This window comes from Anas platyrhynchos, chromosome 16, assembly GCF_047663525.1.
Source record: "Anas platyrhynchos isolate ZD024472 breed Pekin duck chromosome 16, IASCAAS_PekinDuck_T2T, whole genome shotgun sequence".
NCBI lineage: Eukaryota > Metazoa > Chordata > Aves > Anseriformes > Anatidae > Anas > Anas platyrhynchos.
Window position 1 is genome coordinate 13,494,643 of NC_092602.1, and position 17,332 is coordinate 13,511,974.

A 17,332-nucleotide genomic window follows, 5' to 3' on the forward strand; every position below is an offset into this window, starting at 1 on the left:
ATTTCCTGAAAATCTTCACACACACAAAAAAAAAAAAGGCAGGCAGTACTGAAGATATGAATGGCAGTTATTCATTTAAAGTATTCCCATAGAATTTTATTGAATATTAAACTTGATAAATAGAGGAGTTATATTTGGATAAAGCTAGTCATGTATTCTCAGATTCTGTATAAAAGCACATTTTTCACCATCCAGAAATAAAATAGTGGCATCTCATTGCTGCTTCTTACAGGGAAACCACACCCTCTGTACAAAAAGCACCAGGTGGGAACACAGATGAATTCAATAGAGTGAGCTAAACTTCCCCGAATACAGAACAGACATTTCTAGGCAATGCAGTGTTTGTTTAGCGTAGCACTATGTGAGGTTTAATGAATGTAAGCCTGATAAATAAAATTTAGAAGACAGAAGGAGCTGAAGTAACTAGGAGGAAGGATGCTTTTCTGTATAAAAAAAATATTTTTTAAAAAGCCCTTCAGAGAGCTGTGCTTAATGTAGATTATTTGAGAGTGGCTTGGGTGATTTTTATTTATTTTTTTTAAACTTCAATTACAGCGTTAAACTTGATTTGATATGTTCTGGTGGCTTGTATGTGACTTCTGAAAATAACCATGGCATGCTTCCTCATGCTGCAGTCAGTGGGTCAGCCTTTGCACCTGTGAATCAACTCAGTCTTTTCTGTCATATACAATAACTGGCTCTTCAGTTACACAGTGCTGCTTGCAGGCTGTTTTCATTACCTCTGTCAAACATGCAAAGTCCTTCTGCACAGTAGTACAGCACTTCCAAATCAACTTTTTGGAATAAAAAAGAGCATTTTATAAGCATTTATAATCAGGTTTTGAAGAACGAAAGTACTTCTCAAAGATTTTTACGAAGGGAAATTTATAGAAATGGTAAGTAGTTACAAAATAATTGTATATTTTAAAGAATGTTTTGATTGCTGCACTTACAGGCTGCTTTTGAACCTTCTTTAAGAAGGGGGGAAAGGAGTTTGATACTGAATAGTAAGTTCATCAGAAATTGCTGGTATACGAATAGCTAACAATATATAACAGATTGTGGTCTGGGAAGAAAGCAATTTTGTTTTATGCATACAAAAACAAACTGTAATTCCTGTATCCACACTTCAGAGAGAATGTGAGACTATATTGGCTCAGCCCCCGCTAATTCCTCTCAACTCCAGTAAACTGTGCTGGATCACATTAAACTAACACAGAGCACAGCTTAGTTTAGAGAATATGGCAGAATGAATAAAGACTCACCAGAGGTGCCATTTATATCGCAGCTCACTTTACAGTCCTTATATGTAATTTTACAGAAAATGCACAGGCATTTTTTAATTGTCCTTGCTATGTGTTCACTGTCAAAGTCTATTAATGGGATTTATGTTTTGACATCTTTCTGGACGTTAAAAACTTCAAGAAGTTTCAGTTTAAAAAACTCTAATTACAATGCACTTTACAGAAATTGTCAGCACTGCTGTTATGGAGAACATTGTTTGCACTTTACAGATGTGAGAAATGATTGTGGGAAGAAAGGTGAGCTGAAAGAGGAGGTATCAGCACCAAAAAATTTTGCATGTTTTGTTTTTCAATATCAAAACTTTGGACCCTGTACACCAACTATAGTTGTGAGATGCACCCACCACTGTAAATAAGGTCTAAATACAGTTCCACATTAAAAGTGACAAGAGATTCCCACACAGGAGAAGCAGCCGTTGCAACCTGGCATGTCAGCGTTTGAAGTCCTGTCCTGTGGGCTCCTAGGGATGTGGGAGATAATATTTTTTCTCTCAATAGTTGTAATCCTGCTTAAGTAATTCATTCAAAAGTGACGGAATCATTTCCTCTGCTATTAGTCTTGTTTATTTGGTGGTTTGGAAGAAAACCACCTTTGCTTCGTAGTGCATCTTCTGAACAATATTGTGTGATCGGTTTAATAGTCAGCATTTCTGATGGCACAGCTTTTCACGCGGGTTTTTCTGTAGTGCTCTTCAAACACCTACAGGAATTTGTCCACAACGTCGATAGTCAACACACAGTAGAACATTAACTGATGTGGCAGATTGACTTGTTTTTTCCCTCTTCCAAAACAGCAGACCTCCTGGTCATGAAATGATGCTTTAAAAATATGAGTAGAGCCTGCTTTGTTTTATTTTTAATGTATCAATAGGTTTTACAGTGGAAAATTAAATAAATTTTCATTTAGAACTCCCTCACCACCTTGGATTGTTAATACTGTAAATTGCAGCCGCATAGAGATGTTCTGAGAAAACAATTACTTCCTATTTTATTCTTCCAGGTTATTCCCTAGGATTTTTGATTTAAGCATAGATAGCAGTCAGGACCTGAGTCTAGGCAGAAGATCTGATGCCTGCAATCTACTCAGATCAGCTTGGCACTGGTGAGAAGTAATGATAGTTTTGATGGAGAGGGGTCTAAACCTAAGGAGAAAACCCTACTGCTTCTACATTTATAGCAAATACTGTAGAACAATTGACGTGTGTTGAGGCAAGACATGAGCTTATTAATACAGTCATGTATTAAAAAAAAAAAAATCATACAATGACAAACACAAAAAAAAAAGGTGTTTTTTTTTCACTTGGTTATGAATGAAAAGTTTAGTCATTTAAAAATGCATAGGAAAATATAATCAAGAAACAAATACCAACCATTGAAAGCAGTATTGATAATGGTTTATTTTAATTCAGATTTCTAGGGGGAACTACTTAGATCTGATCTTCAAAGTGAGCAAATTAGGTCATCTACATAGGTGCGGGATACAAGGAAGCAGTTTCCAGGTTTAAAGCCATACATGCTGGATAAGGTTAATTCTGCTTAGCCTCTTTTGTTCTATTCTTAATATCTCCTACTGCCATGGGAGAGGGTTGCTTATGTTCAAAAGAAAGAAATAATCATTTCACACACAGGTCAGTAAAAGTACAAAAAAAAAATTCTGAATTGCTGATACAGTTTCTTACACATGCATTCTTGTTTAGAGTGGTAGTCTGACTTGCTTAGAAATTTAGTTTATTACTGCTGTGAATCTAAGCTAAGCCACAGCTATCAAACTGAAGCATTCAAGTTCTGTGATTAGCTAAACACAAATGGAAAAAAGAGGTTAGTTGTCCTGCCATATTACATTTCAAGCTGTGAAGTACTGATAGTTGAAGGCATCACACAGAAGATGCATCTGCAGGTAGATGGTTAGGAAGCCAGTGGGAGTTAGGAGCCTAACTGCAGTGTTCTAACTGAAACAGAATGATATGTTCAGTTTTAAGTTATAACTATTAGAATACACTTTAACGACTTTTAAAATCACAGTATTGATATCTTACGCATTTACTATAAAAAGTACCATAGTATCTTATTAAGTGGTCAATAGTGTAATAGAGCAGGAGAAAGAGAATTGGAAATTGAAAGAAAACAAGTCAATATTTACCAGCCTTCCACTGCAATGGACTCTTACAGGGTTGCTCTTCATCCCTGAATACTCCATTGCGTGGAAACTGCTTGTAAACACCAACAATGCAGTAATACAGTAGATACTACAATGAATGCTTCATTGCATTTCAGTATTTTGAGTGTGTATATTTGAGCATATATTGAGATCCCTTTTCTCTATGCATGTTACTTTTCTAGCCTTCTTGGCGGCAACAATTTTTGTGCCTAGTTACATAATTAGAATAAACTTCTGAATTTTGAAGTAATACAATATATATAATGTCTATTACTGCTATCTTTATACACTACAGAATTATATCAGGGCATATATCATCAGTGTAGTCATACGAGTTTATTTAATCTTAGCTCTCTAGCCCCAAATAATTTCTATAAAAGCCCAGCAACTTAAAGAAGTTCAGTCTCTAGGTTACCTCCCTGAAGAGAACCTTGAGTTCCCGAAATGTTGCTTCTTTTCTAAAATCAGCACATTAATTGATGGGGAGGGGGGGAGTAGTGTCTCCACTGTAGGCTATGTATTTTCTGCTGATCTCTGTTTTCAAAATGTAAGTAACCACAATTTTGAAAATTAATTCTCTTTCTTAGGTTCAGATGTTGCTGATTTGTTTACTGTGCTTATTCTATCTAAAGGATTGCATGATTGCTTTACTTGCAGACATCTTCCTTTTGCTACTTTATTTCTTTAATGGACTTTTGGCAAAGGCCTTTTAAAATACCATAGCTTGTAAGCAGCAGCCTTCTGCAGTGCTACAGATTGACTTGGGACCTGACCAGGAAAGTATTTACCAGCTCTTCATGCTGTTGTTTGAATTACTGGCGTTATTTACTTAATGCTGTTGGGGAGGGGGTGGAACAAAAAAAACTTTTCCAAATGCAGACCTTCTTACCTTTGGAGCCATCTCATTGCATGTCTTAAAGTTTTTTTTCCCATTTCTTCTCCTGGTCTTTGACTTCCTTTTGCTGAGGCTGTTGGTTCTAGAGGCATAGTGTCTTTTCTTATTGAATCTACCTCATGGTATCTGTAGTGAAGAAAAGCAGCAGTATGTATGCTTAGTAAAGGTCAGTCATTGATGATATGAATGAATCTTGGTTTCATCCACACTGTTGCCTACTATCTTTAAATGGATAAATATAACTGCACACAAATGAATCTAACTGCATCAGAAAGCAAGATGAAGAAAAAAAAACTCAAGCAGCTTTTAACCTTTGGAAAATTTGCAAGAAACGTTCCAAAACATTTTGGTTCGAAGTCAGTTCGTGCAGATTTAAACATAGCATTTCTAGCTCACATAATTCCTCTGCTTTTGATTTTCCCTTTTGGCAATTTATTCAGTGTAGATTTAGTGGATGGAATCTCAGAGGAGAATAAAAGCCAGTGTTTTGAAAACTAATGAAGTAATTATCTAAAGCATTATTTACAATAATTATTTAGAAGATAATGAGACCCTTTAATTATGTTTGTTCTGCATAGCCAGCCTTTCAATAATTCAGGTTACTGCTGTTCAATTTCCTCTGTACTCACTTTGCACATTAGAAAAATGTCACAGCTGTTTGTAATGCATAAATATGGGCCCTCATTCTTGATGTCATTTGTCACATGATAATCACCTGCTCACTTTGGTTTGGAATAGGAGGCTTTTAGATTCAGGCTTCTCCGACTCTCCTCAATGTAGCGTGGAACAAAATAAATCATGGGTGAAATAAAGCTGAGCCAATTAAAAGTTATGTTATGTCTTTATAGGGGTACTACTATATATTAACATATATGCATTAATCTAGTAAGGTTTCTGTTAGTATTATTATAGGTAAAGTTTGACTTCAAGGTAAATTTCATTTTGGTAGTCATTATAATTTTATTTGAAATATTTTTTATAAAAGAGCCCTACTCACTTGTGTATAAGAAATTCAGAGCATCATTAGTATTTAGTCGCTAATAAAAATTTTACCTGTGTTTTCATATGTATTTTTGAACTTTCTGCTAAAATAGACAATTCTGCCTAGCACATAATTATCAATGGCTAAATATTATATCATCTCTGAGGAGATCCATCTTTTTGTCATGGGCTATATCTTCATTCCTCTGTACAAATGTGGCAAGAATAACTTAATGTTACTTTTAGCCGTTACTTAAATATAAGGGTCATAGCTGGACATATATGGCTTAGTGGCTTGGTGCCAGACCATTCTTTTAGATGAGAGATTTTTTCTTTTGGAACTGAATCACTGATTCTGTACTGAATTGCTGTAATGTATAGGATTTTTTTTTTTTTTCCTCCACTAGGAAAGAGACCTTATTTCTTCTTCCTTTTTCATCTTTCAATGTTCTGATGCACTTCCCATTTTTACTTCTGGGTATGTTTTCACAATAGAAGAACACTGAATTTCAAAACTTGATGGGTTTTATATGTTTTGCACATAGTTTGTGGATATGCTTTGCTTTTAATTATTTTTGATTGATTTTTAAATAATCTTGTGTGAAATGCAGTTGAAATGAAGTAGCCTTTGAGGCTACTGCAGTGACAGCTAGTTACTAGGTTCTGAGCATAAATATGTCTCAACTGATTGGGATCTGCATATTGCACACTTACCATTTTTGAACTCTTCTTTAATTGAGGAGAACTGTGATGCTCTTGTATGTACAGAGATTTCTCCCTAAATCTGTTCTAAGCTTTTTGGCTTCAAAATGGTTCCCTGTGCCTGTAGTTTCCTTTTGAAGGTAAAATTTGCAGTCTGCACACTCTGAAACCATTTGAAATATCAAATTTATTTTTTCTTTTTTTTTTTTTGGTAGAAATTTAATTCTTAAATATGCTTAAAGAAATCCACAGAATGTGGATTGGTTTTGTATTTTGTTTCACCTGATATGAATCGTTTTTATTGTTGACCTGTTGAAAATGTTACTTACTTCTGTCCTAATTCCAGATGGGAAAATTACTTCCTTTTTGAAACTGCTGAAACAATAAGATGAACTCAGAGTATCTATGGCTATGACTTTAGTGGGTACACACTGCCTTGCTGTACAGATGTTATACTCAGTCAGTATAAATAGCAAAGTAAGAACAATGTATTATTACTGGATATAAAGCATTTCACTGTTCCCATTGGGTGGAGAATCTCCGAGGACTGTCAGGAAGCTACTTGCTCTCCAAAGGGAAAGGCCTAGCTCTGTTTTTAAGCAGTTTGACCTTTTGTTTCATGCTATCTACCAAACTTTTGGGAGCCTGCCTTACAAAAAGTACTAGCTTCTAAAATTCAGAAACACCCTGACTGCTCATTTGCAATAAAACCCTTTAGAGGAAAAAGGGAAGATCTGAGTCATGCTTATTTACCTTATGACTAAATGTTTTGGTTGTCTTTTGAAAAGCCCTAGCAGGAGAAATGGAAGGGCAGCTTGCTTTACAGGATTGTCAGAATACCCACCTGGCAGCTCCAAAGCTTGAATTAGAGATACAAGACAGGCCATGAATGTATTGGAAGGGAGGGAACAATGCAAAGAGAAAAGAAAGAAGAAACAAGTAATACAGCTTGAAGTTACAACTAGCAAAATGGTGCTGGCTGACTTTATCAAAATTCACAAGTCCTGTATGCCAATTTAAACTTCTCTCTAGAGAGTTGAAATGCTCTCATGCCATTTTTTCCCCTTTGTTACAGAAGGCTATCAGTCACATTCTGGATCATAGCTATTCTTTACTGGATTCCCCCAGGGCAAATCAATCCTTTCCAAAAGCAGCTAAGTCCTTGACTAAAGAGCAAGAGGAAGACAAAGTGGTGAGTAACCGTTTCCAATCCTAGGACTTGTCAGAGACTGTTTGAGAACTTCTGTGTTCCCCACTCTCCTCCCCTCCCCCCCCCCCCCCCCTTTTTTTTGTGTGTGAGCATGGTGTTATTAGCAAGTGTTTAAAATAACCACATTTTTAAATCTTGCCATTAAGAGTTATATAGGAACTATGTAAAGCCTTGTTAACAAAAAGCTTTGTATTGTAGGTTATGAGAGTAGTAAGCAAACTAATTAATTGAAAGAGAAGAACCCTACTGCTTGGTAGGCAGCTTAGAAAGTGGATTTTTTTTCTAAGCAGAAAGCAGAAATGTTTCTCTAAGCAGAAAGCATCCTTGTGAGTCATAAAGTCATAACATGCACACCTTCTTTGGTTACAAAGATGGGCTATTTCAGTTACACTGCAGCTGAAATCATGATACCAATTCTATTAAAGAAGAGTTGCTCTAGAGCTTGTGAAACTTCTCACAGCAGGTAAATTTTGGTGTCCATAGTAAGTCTGAATTGAGATATAGATCTAGTGTTTAAAACTAAGCTCATTGCCCCAAAAGGTCATAGCCACATTTTCAATCTGTTCTTTCTTGCAACTCTGCTGACGAAATACTTTTATCTGCACAACAAATATTTCACGTTAAGAATTCTAGTTTCAGATGTGCCTCTCTCTCTGTCTGTCTCTCTCTCTCTCTCTCTCTCCAGAGTTTGCCATAAAGCATCATAATAATGGTTTTCACAAAATGCCTGGCTGGTCTGTATTCAACTGCATTACCCACACGTGATATCACCATAAGTGGTGAACTTCTGTTATTGTCCTTTGTGAATTTATTTTTAAGCATTCATTGGTAGAATAATTTTAGCTTTCTCACATTCCCCACATTTAAAAAGTCTCTGCTTTCTAAGCTGCCTACCAAGTGATACATTTGTTTTTAAATAAATTAATTTGCATGTGTAGAAGAGTACATTTAGTGTACTCCTACAATATAAAGCTATTTTTTACCACACATTTATACAGTTCCTTAACAGATACTGACAGCAAGATTATAAAAGAAGTTCACCTAAAATTAGATTCAGAACCATTATAGGGACTATAACAAGTTTATACAAAGGGCTTTCAAAGTATTTAGTAGAATACTGTGTGATCTACATTTCTGAAATAGTTGGATAGTTGACAGCCTATGTATGAGTTTTGGAGGCTAATTTTAGGTTACAGTAATCTTGCCCTATGCCTGGAGACTTGATCCCTGAGAGTCACCCACTTTTCTGCCAGGCCAGGCTCTGATGTTCCACTCAGACCTGAACCATGACAGCTGGCATGCTTGCACTCACTTGATTTTGAAGCTATTTATAAGGCTTTTGTCAGAGTTCCCATTTATACAGTTTCCCCTAGTGTATCTTCAGCATTTTCCTCACAATATGAGGCAAATAAAACCATGGAACAAAGAAGTCTTAGAAAGAAAACAGATAAAATCATAGGAAGATTAAATTCAACAACTGTTGTAATGTATTTTTAATCACAGCTGACATATTTTTTTAAATGCTGAGAAATAAGGGAAATTACTATAAACTTCAAGTGAGTTCAAAGAAAATAAAGGTAAAGTCCCTACATTTCCCTGTAATCCAGCTGGATTCATATATCCATCGATAACAGAGTTTGTTTTATATGATAGATTTGCTCTCTATGTTTCTTCTCATCTAAGTTGGCTCATTGATAAGCTAAAAGCAAGCATGTCCTATGAAGAATGACTTACAGACTTGTAGGCCAGAATGCTTTTCTTGTTTTTCCATTGAGCGTTTTTAATATCCTACACAGACATAAATAAGTGCCCTTGTTGACTTCCCTATCATTTAGTAATTCGGAAAGTAAATCTGGAATTATTTTAGTTGCATTAAAATATATTTTATGTGATTAAAGGAGAATAGTTTCATTCTCGTGTTATAAACTGTAAAGTTCCATGCTTACACATTGATGTAGCACTGCAACTCAATATAGTAACATACGAAAGGAAAATAAGAACTGAGTTGTTATACAATAGTGGTTATTTAAATAAATAGATTTATTTGATGTTCTAACTAAAATGAATGATTTATTGCAGCTTGAGAGAAGCTGTCAGATTTGGGAGGAGGCAGTGAAGTTTCAGGGACTTCATTAGTTTGGAAATGAGTGCTTGGAAGGGAAAATATTTTTCCTATTTCTTCCCCTGCCCTTGGCAGGTGAGACAGGCTGTTGGAACAAAAAAGGGGAAAGAAGGTGCAAGCAAAGGTGGGAAGCAGAAGGCCTCTTTGAGCAGGCCTTAATTTTTGCTTTTCCTAGTGGTGGTAGTCCATGGTGTCAGTGCCAACCACTGCTGCTGTGAAGATTGTTCCTGTTAGCATTAACATTACTGCCCTTCCTCCCTCACCATCAGCAGTCACAATGACCTGTGCCAGCCTTATGCCTGGGGCCAGCTCTGGTCCCAGCCAAGAGCTCACTCAGTTTTATTTCATTTTGAATCTGCTTTTATTATCTAGGTACAGCAGTCTACTGAAGAAAAGCTATTCATACTTGTCTGCTGTACCAGCATGAATTATATAAGTGGTCTTATTCAGTGTCCAGCAATAATCTTCTGGAAAATATTTTTAAAATCATCCAATTTACATCAAAATGCTTTCATGTGTAGTATGTTTCTTTGTATATAGTCCTCTGTAGCTATGTGCTACAACTCTCAAGTATTTTTGCATTTATATTTGCTACCTCCTCAGTTTCAGTATTTTTTGATATGTGGTGTTTCCCACCAGTGAAATGTCAGATGAAAACAGGAAAAAATCAGAATATGAGAGGAGGGAACATTGTATTAATTGTTCAGAAAAGATTTCTGGATTCCTCCCAATCATCCTGGGCTATGACTAGCAGAAATCATCAAAGCTAAAACTGTGACAGATGGTTGGTGTTTGTAATACAAGCAGTTCTAATGACCACCTTTGGTTCACAGACAGCAACGGCGGCACATCTACGTAAAAGGCTTCTCTTCAATCCCAAGCAGCTATCTGCTTCATTATAAGCAATTCACTTTTCCATTCTCTTGGGTCTGTTTTTACTGCTTTTTCCTCCTACCATTTTCTGCTGGTAATTAGAGCATTTCGAAGGCTGATTAGGGAAAAGAATAGACTCAAAACTTCCTCTTCCACATAGAGACTTGTTTGCTATGGCAAGGTTCGACTTTTCTCAAATATGAACTCCATACTCCAAAAAGTACAAAAAGCCAAGTCATGCTGGCAAAATAGAGACAGTCTGACTCACCATCAGCAGAGAAAGGATGAAAATAAGGGATAAGGGTAGTGGTGCTTGGAAAAACAGAGATCACTTTTGTTTACCCTCTGGGTGTAGCTTTAGTTAGCCAAGATTATATGTTATGTAAAGTAAAAGAACATCTGTTTTGTTGGCACTCATAGCACACAGTATGAGTGACAACAGGAGTCTCCGTTATGAAGTTTCCCTTAAACACTCAGGAACAGAAGGAAGAGAGAAAGAAAGTTTCCCTTTCCTTAAAGGAGTACCAAACTACTGTGAACTGAACAGTATGGTATGAGGCCATTTCCCTGGCTGCTTTATGTTGTTTATTTAGGTTTCCAAGTGCTAGGAGGCAAGACTGCCTTACACTGATTGTAGCATACTGCAAAGTTTATGTGTGATTTCAGCAATACCTTGAAATTTAAAAAAGGAATCAATGGTAAGCCCTCTAGCGCACTTAAAATAATACTGCATATTTACTCTGTACGCTGTCATTCAGTACTGGGTAACAGCAGAAGGAACAAACGTTCTACCGTGTGTGCTTCTTTATCCCACTTAATTCCAGGGATGTAGCAGAAAGTGCCCTCTTTTGACTGAGTAATCTGATGAAGCAGTGCCACTTACCATTTGACTACATGCTGCTTATAACCCTGCTCTTTCACCCACCTTCTACATAAACCCAACATGAGGTTCTTACCGGGTCTGACAAAGAGACAAATGCCACACAAACAGCAAATTGCTTCTAATAATATTATTTATTATTTGGATTGCAGTGTTAGCTAGTCTTCCATTCTGTAGCATTAGCACACCACACCATGCTAAGCATTGCACAGATGCTGTAGCTATAGCTGGGCTCTGCCACGAAGATGCTACGTCCTCGGTTGTTGACTGAATGCCACATTTAATTTGTTCCATTAGACTTCTTGAGCTTTAGGGCTGTACTTTGTATCTTGTGCTTTGCCGTGCAAAAGCAAAATGCTTTAACACCAGCAGAATCACTAAGATGATTCAGATGTATTGTAATACATTTTAGTGAGATATCGATGAATTATGTTCCACAGTCCAAAAAGGGCAACAATAAAGCAAAGCAAACATCCAAAAAGCTTCCACACTGCAGACCTGAGGACAGAAGCAAACAGAAAAGTTGCTCAGTAACTCCTAAGAAGAGCAAGGTAAGTGTTACATGCTTTAAAATCTTCCATTGGCTTTACTGCCCCCTTCCCCCTCCTCCCCCCCCCCCCCCCCCCAGCATCTGACACACTAAGGTTTTGCCTTCCAGATATGAGTATTTTGGTTTTATGGTCTAGCACACTTAGCTGTCTGCAGTTTAAGGAGTTATGCCATGAATTTTAACCAGTATTGGGACTGCACCACTACTTTTTTTTTTTTTTTTTTTCCCCTAACTCTTCTAATAACAGATATATAATGCTGTCATTGTAAGGAACCCAACTAGAATATCAGTCAATTCAAAGTAATCACCCCCACAGGAAAACTCAGACATTGGTATTAAATTCACTTGGTCATGATTCTGACATTTGTATGTGAGGCTTGTGAAAGAGGGCTCAACACCATTCCAAAAAAGAACCAAGTCTGAGATTGGCAAAGGTAACAGAAACCTTTGCCTTTGGGTTTCCTGAAGATATTCTGCTCTTGTGACAGAGACACAGCATCCCATTTATCTACAGAGAAACTGCTTTTCCAATGACACTGGGATGCATTAGTAATAGGGAAAATTATTTGATATTTACTCAGTTTTATCTTTCCTATTCACTAATGGATTAGCTCTCCAGAGCTCTCAGCGCTTCTCCCTTCAGTGGATACAAACACGATAATAATTGCTTAAAAAAATCTATAAACACTTAAGTGTTTGGCAACTCTCAGACTTTTTACTGTATCGTTTACTCAACAGTTTAATGCTTAATAGAAGAAACTTGCCTGTTAAATGTTCATGTGCAGATTTAGCAGATATAACACATCACAGATTCAATTTTTCTAGGTCTTTTCATTCATGACAAAATGAATTGTTTCAGAGCATGAAAATTACATTTGTTGGAGAGTAACACATAATTTACTCTTTTGAGGTCAGTGCCTGGATCTAGTTGTATGAACCTGTTGGTATTCCAGTTGGGGGCAGTAAAGCTTTCATCACTCAAAATTTGGTACCTTTTTGGATTATGAAATGAAAAGTCAGTTCAAGTGGCCTCAGTTTACAGAACTGTTGCTCATTCATGTTATGACAGCCTCCCTGACACTGAGAGACCAGCTGCTGTGCTGGGGTTCTTACTCCACTTTGATATAGCAGAGGATGACTATTCATCTCTGCAATAGAGTTTAGCAGAGAGCTGGTTAACCTCTGGTAATTAGATTGTTGAACGATCTTTTAAGTGTAGCAGATGCTTTTGCCCAAGGGCAGGCTGCGGAGCCCCATGAGGCAAGGCCCTGGGGCAGCATGAGGGAAGGACCATGCACTGCAGGGCAGCCAGGGCTGAGGTAAAATGTGCAAGGAACAGCCCTCCCTGCCAGCACCATGCCGAGAGGAGGAGGAGGAGTGGGGCAGGGATGAGGTGCACCTGCAGCCCTCAGGGAGACCAAGGAGGAGCAGGTATTTCCATGCAGTCTGTGGAGAGCCCATGGAAAGCAGGATGATACTCTCTGAACAAACTGTGGCCTTCAGGGCCCAGGCTGGAGCAGGTTCTCCTGACAGGAACTGCAGCCTGTGGAGGACCCACGCTGTAGCAGATTTTTCCTGAAGAGGGAGGTAGAGGAGTTGGGAAAGAAGGAGAGAGGTTGAGCCTGGGAAGTTGGGGAAAAGGGAGAGGAGAAGGTAGTGTGTTAATTTTTGTCCATCTTCCTTACAAAGGAACTTACCTATTCTAATTGAAAATAAATATTTTTTCCCAGGTCAGGTTGTTTTTCCTGTAAAACAATAATTGTTAAGTAATGTCCCTGTCTATCTCAACCCATGAGCTTTTTCATCTTACTTTCAGCCCTGTACTGTTGAAGAAGGGAAGTGAGAGAGAAGTTGGGTAGGTGTCTGGCCATGGTCACCCCAACACACTGCAGTAGCAAGAGTTAATATAAATATTTGAACAATCCGACTTCAGAATCTGTAATTTGGCAGAAATAACAGTATTTCAGGGTGCTGTTTAAATAGGAGTATCTGCTGATATGACTTGCTTAAAGTCATATATACTTTTTTTTTTTTTAATCTAATACCTGTAGCTGATCTTCCAATTGACCAATATTTGATAAATTAACATCTTGGGGTATTTTTGTTGTTGTTGTTGTTTGTTTGTTTTAATATGGTGTCACACTGCTTCTGGTAATGTTAACCTTCCATTTGCTGAAGTACAGGAGCTATTGGGAGACACTTAATATTTGGGCAAATTTTGATCCTACTGAGCTAATCCAAAGTTCATGGATATATGTTCAGTGTATTATAAAACCAAATAGTATTAATATGCAAAATTTTATTAACTATCCATCAAGCTTAGGAAGGTTATGTGTGTCTGACAAAGCTGTTTACAAGGCTCACATTAAGAAAGTGACCTGAAATCAGGACTTCCCACCCCTCTTCCATTTTTCACACTTCCAATACAAAAAAAAAAAAAAAAAAAAAAAAGCCAGGAAAGATAGATAGTGCAATAATGTTAGCAGATACAGCTGTTTTGGGGTAATTCTAGTTCAGATAGATCTCAATTTAGAGATTGCTAACAGTTACTACTTCAAAATTAAGAGAATTCTGTGCTCTTTTGTTATTATTATTATTATTTGAATATTTGTGTTTGCCATTTTACTCATAAAGTAAGTTTTGTAATGTTTACTGCAGTGCAATGACTTTGCTTGCTTATATTTCTAAATCTTTTTATAACACCAACATGCAGTAATAGTTTCAATTGCTCTGTCAAAAACCAGCCATGAACATTAGGGACATATTATACTGTTACTTAAACATTGTTCCAATTGTTCCAAAGGTAGTGGGACGTGGCTTACATACTTGAAGGCAGCGATGACAGTGTTTTTCTGTTACTGTAGTTTCATTACGCTAAATATTCTAATTGTCCTGAAGACCACCCTGAAGATTCTTATTCTGTTGCTGAAGTGGTATAGTATTTTGTGTAGTACTGCATAAGAGTCCATAGGTACAGGTCAAGTATTATGGAAATTGCTGGGTGTAAAGCAAGAAGAGTTGGGACATAAAGATTTGTGAGCTTCTTAGTCAGCGAGAGCTACAGTTTCTCCCAGAATTCTCATGCAGTTGTGTAAAGTTTGACTGCCTAACAGCTGATTCCCAGTGAACAGTTTGCAGCGTGGTCGAACATGCCTTTTGGAATACAGTATCTCAGGTGCAGCTGAAGCACATCTTCCAAGTGAAGTGCATGTCCAAGGCATCACTAGTAAGGATAATTCCTTAATTTGCTATGTGATACAACAGTAAGTGAATGACCAGATACAGTGATTAAGCAGCAGCACTTTGTTGCCATGAAGTGGTAAATACATTGATATCTATATATTCAAAGTGATCATGGCTAGCTGGCATCAACTGAATGAAAAAAGTATGAAAAGTATTTTTCTGCATTTCATTTCTTTGAGTTGTTCCTCTCTTTACTGGTGATTGATCAAGTGAGATTATTTCTTGTTCATTGACTGCATGAATGAAAGATCTTACAAAGAAAATTTTCAAATAATGCACTTCTGGTATGACTTGTGAAACAAGCTGAACTATACTCTTTCCCCCAGACACAGTTTTAGCAAAAATAATATGAAAAATATATTTCTCTTTACCAGGTTGTCAGCCCTTCAACTTCATTGGCATTGTCATCCAATAACACTACTGTTATCACAAAAACAATTACCAGAACATTTCCTCTAAAGCAGAAAATGCATTTAGTCAATGTTAAGGCCCAGCATCTTCAAAATATCAACAAACAATCAGAAAGCATTAAAGATCTGGAGATCCAAATGCTGCAAGTAGAATGTGAAGAACTCAAAAATCAACTAGGATGCTTAAGGGTAGGTAAAAATCCAGTTCTATTCTCAATATCTAACTTTGCTGGTAAACAGTTAAACTGAGTCACAGAATCACAGAATATATCACAGAATGGTTGAGGTTCAAAAGGACTTCTCGAGCTCATCTAGTCCAACCCCTGCTCAAGCAGGGCCACCTAGAGCAGGTTGCCCAGGACCACGTTCAGACAGCTTTTGAAGATCTCCGAGGGGAGACTTCACAACCTCTCTGGGCAACCTGTTTCAGTGATGCATTGCTAGCACAGTGAAGAAATGGTTCCTGATGTTTAGACAAAATCTCTCGTGTTTCAGTTTGTGCCCACTGCCTCTTGTTCTGTTGCTGGGCACCACTGAAAAGAGCCCAGCTCTGTCTTTGCATCCTCCCTTCAGGTATTTATGGACATTTATAAGATCCCTCCCCTGAACATCCTCATCTCCAGGCTGACTCAGTCTCTCTTCGGGGTACCTCAGTCCCCTGATCACCTTGGTAGCCCTCCCTGTGTTTGGACTCTATCAAGTAGATACAGGTATCTGTTGTACTGGGGACGCAGAACTGGACACAGTGTTCCAGGTATGGCCCCACCTGGAACTGGATCCTTCCCCACCTGAGTGGAGGGGAAGGATCAATATTCTTGACCTGCTTGGACTACTTTGCCCAATGAAGCCAAGAATGCTGTTAGCCTTCCTCGCAGAAAGGGGACATTGCTGACTCATGTTAAATGTAGTGTTTACTCCTAGATCCTTACAATAGTTTATTCATACAGGTTTTTAAAACAGTTAGAAAAGATTGCATTTTTCTTTTTTCTGCTTTTCTTTTTTTAAATCCAAACAGACAGCTAATTGACATTAAATATTTTCTAAATTATCATGTGTAGAAAAGGTTTTGTGCTTGAATGCACAATATTTCTGGTTTAGAAATAGAAATTGAAAATCTCCTGTCACGCAGGAAGGGCTGATGGGGCTGAAGCCAGGTGACATGGAAGAGCTACTGAAACAATCTCAGAAAGAACTGTTGTGGCTTCAGAGACAGCTCTCCTTTATCTCTGCAGGAGGCTCTGTGTGTGTTTTGGCAGCTAGCAAGGTGAGTTCCATTACTATTTTCTCAGGTTTAACTCCACTTTTTACAGTGAAGTGGGAAGGGGAGGGTTTGTCTGGCTTGTTTTATTGAAACAACACACTGCAAAAGTTACTTTCATACTACAGGTAGTAAGAGGAAGATTGGCCTCTCAGGATGTATTTTAAATAATTACTGCATGTAATTTGTAGGGACAAGAAAGAATATCTCTGGGGAAATTCCGTATTGTCTGTGAAAATGTACATACTTTTAGTGTTAAAATGGCATTTCACAGAACCATATTGTACCTAGAAACATGCTTTATGTTTTATTACTTTTTCATAAAAAAAAAAAGTCTATCAGAAGGTAGAATTGTTGTATTGGGATTGCTATTCTCAATCAAATGGTGCTCCTCTCAGCAGCACCATTAATGTGCATTCCTATTTACCAGCAGCCCATCATCAGGTACTGTCAAGGTACATCATTTTTAATGCTGATATTTGGCAACTACAGAATAAATATTAAATTGTTTATGTTAACGATGTCTTAACATCTTACAGTTCCAATAAAATGTGAGTCCTCGTCTGCCATGGCATAACAAGTTGAATACGTCAAGTGTGAAGACTCATATTTCTAAACAGTTGCTTGTGGTAAAGCATATGTTTTAAAGCCTTCATTGCAGTAAATCTGTGCTGGTGGTTAAAAAAAAAAAATGGGTGCCATTTAATTTTTGAGTGATTTCATTTAATTTATTCATATAATTTTCC

The 17,332-nt window shown here is 37.3% G+C and overlaps 1 protein-coding gene across 16 annotated transcripts in view; it reads left to right on the forward strand.

Annotated features, from left to right (window-relative positions):
* Positions 1-17: 17 nt before the first annotated feature.
* Positions 18-17,332, forward strand: part of RIMBP2 (RIMS binding protein 2) — a 158,857-nt gene continuing 141,542 nt past the window's right edge. For all 16 annotated transcript variants that reach the window (XM_021271355.4, XM_038187705.2, XM_038187707.2 and 13 more), the window contains exons 1-5: positions 18-896; positions 7,116-7,232; positions 11,566-11,676; positions 15,293-15,517; positions 16,458-16,592. In XM_021271355.4, the coding sequence (XP_021127030.1) occupies positions 894-896; positions 7,116-7,232; positions 11,566-11,676; positions 15,293-15,517; positions 16,458-16,592 (591 nt within the window). In that variant the 5' untranslated portion in view covers positions 18-893. The remainder of the gene's footprint in view (positions 897-7,115; positions 7,233-11,565; positions 11,677-15,292; positions 15,518-16,457; positions 16,593-17,332) is intronic.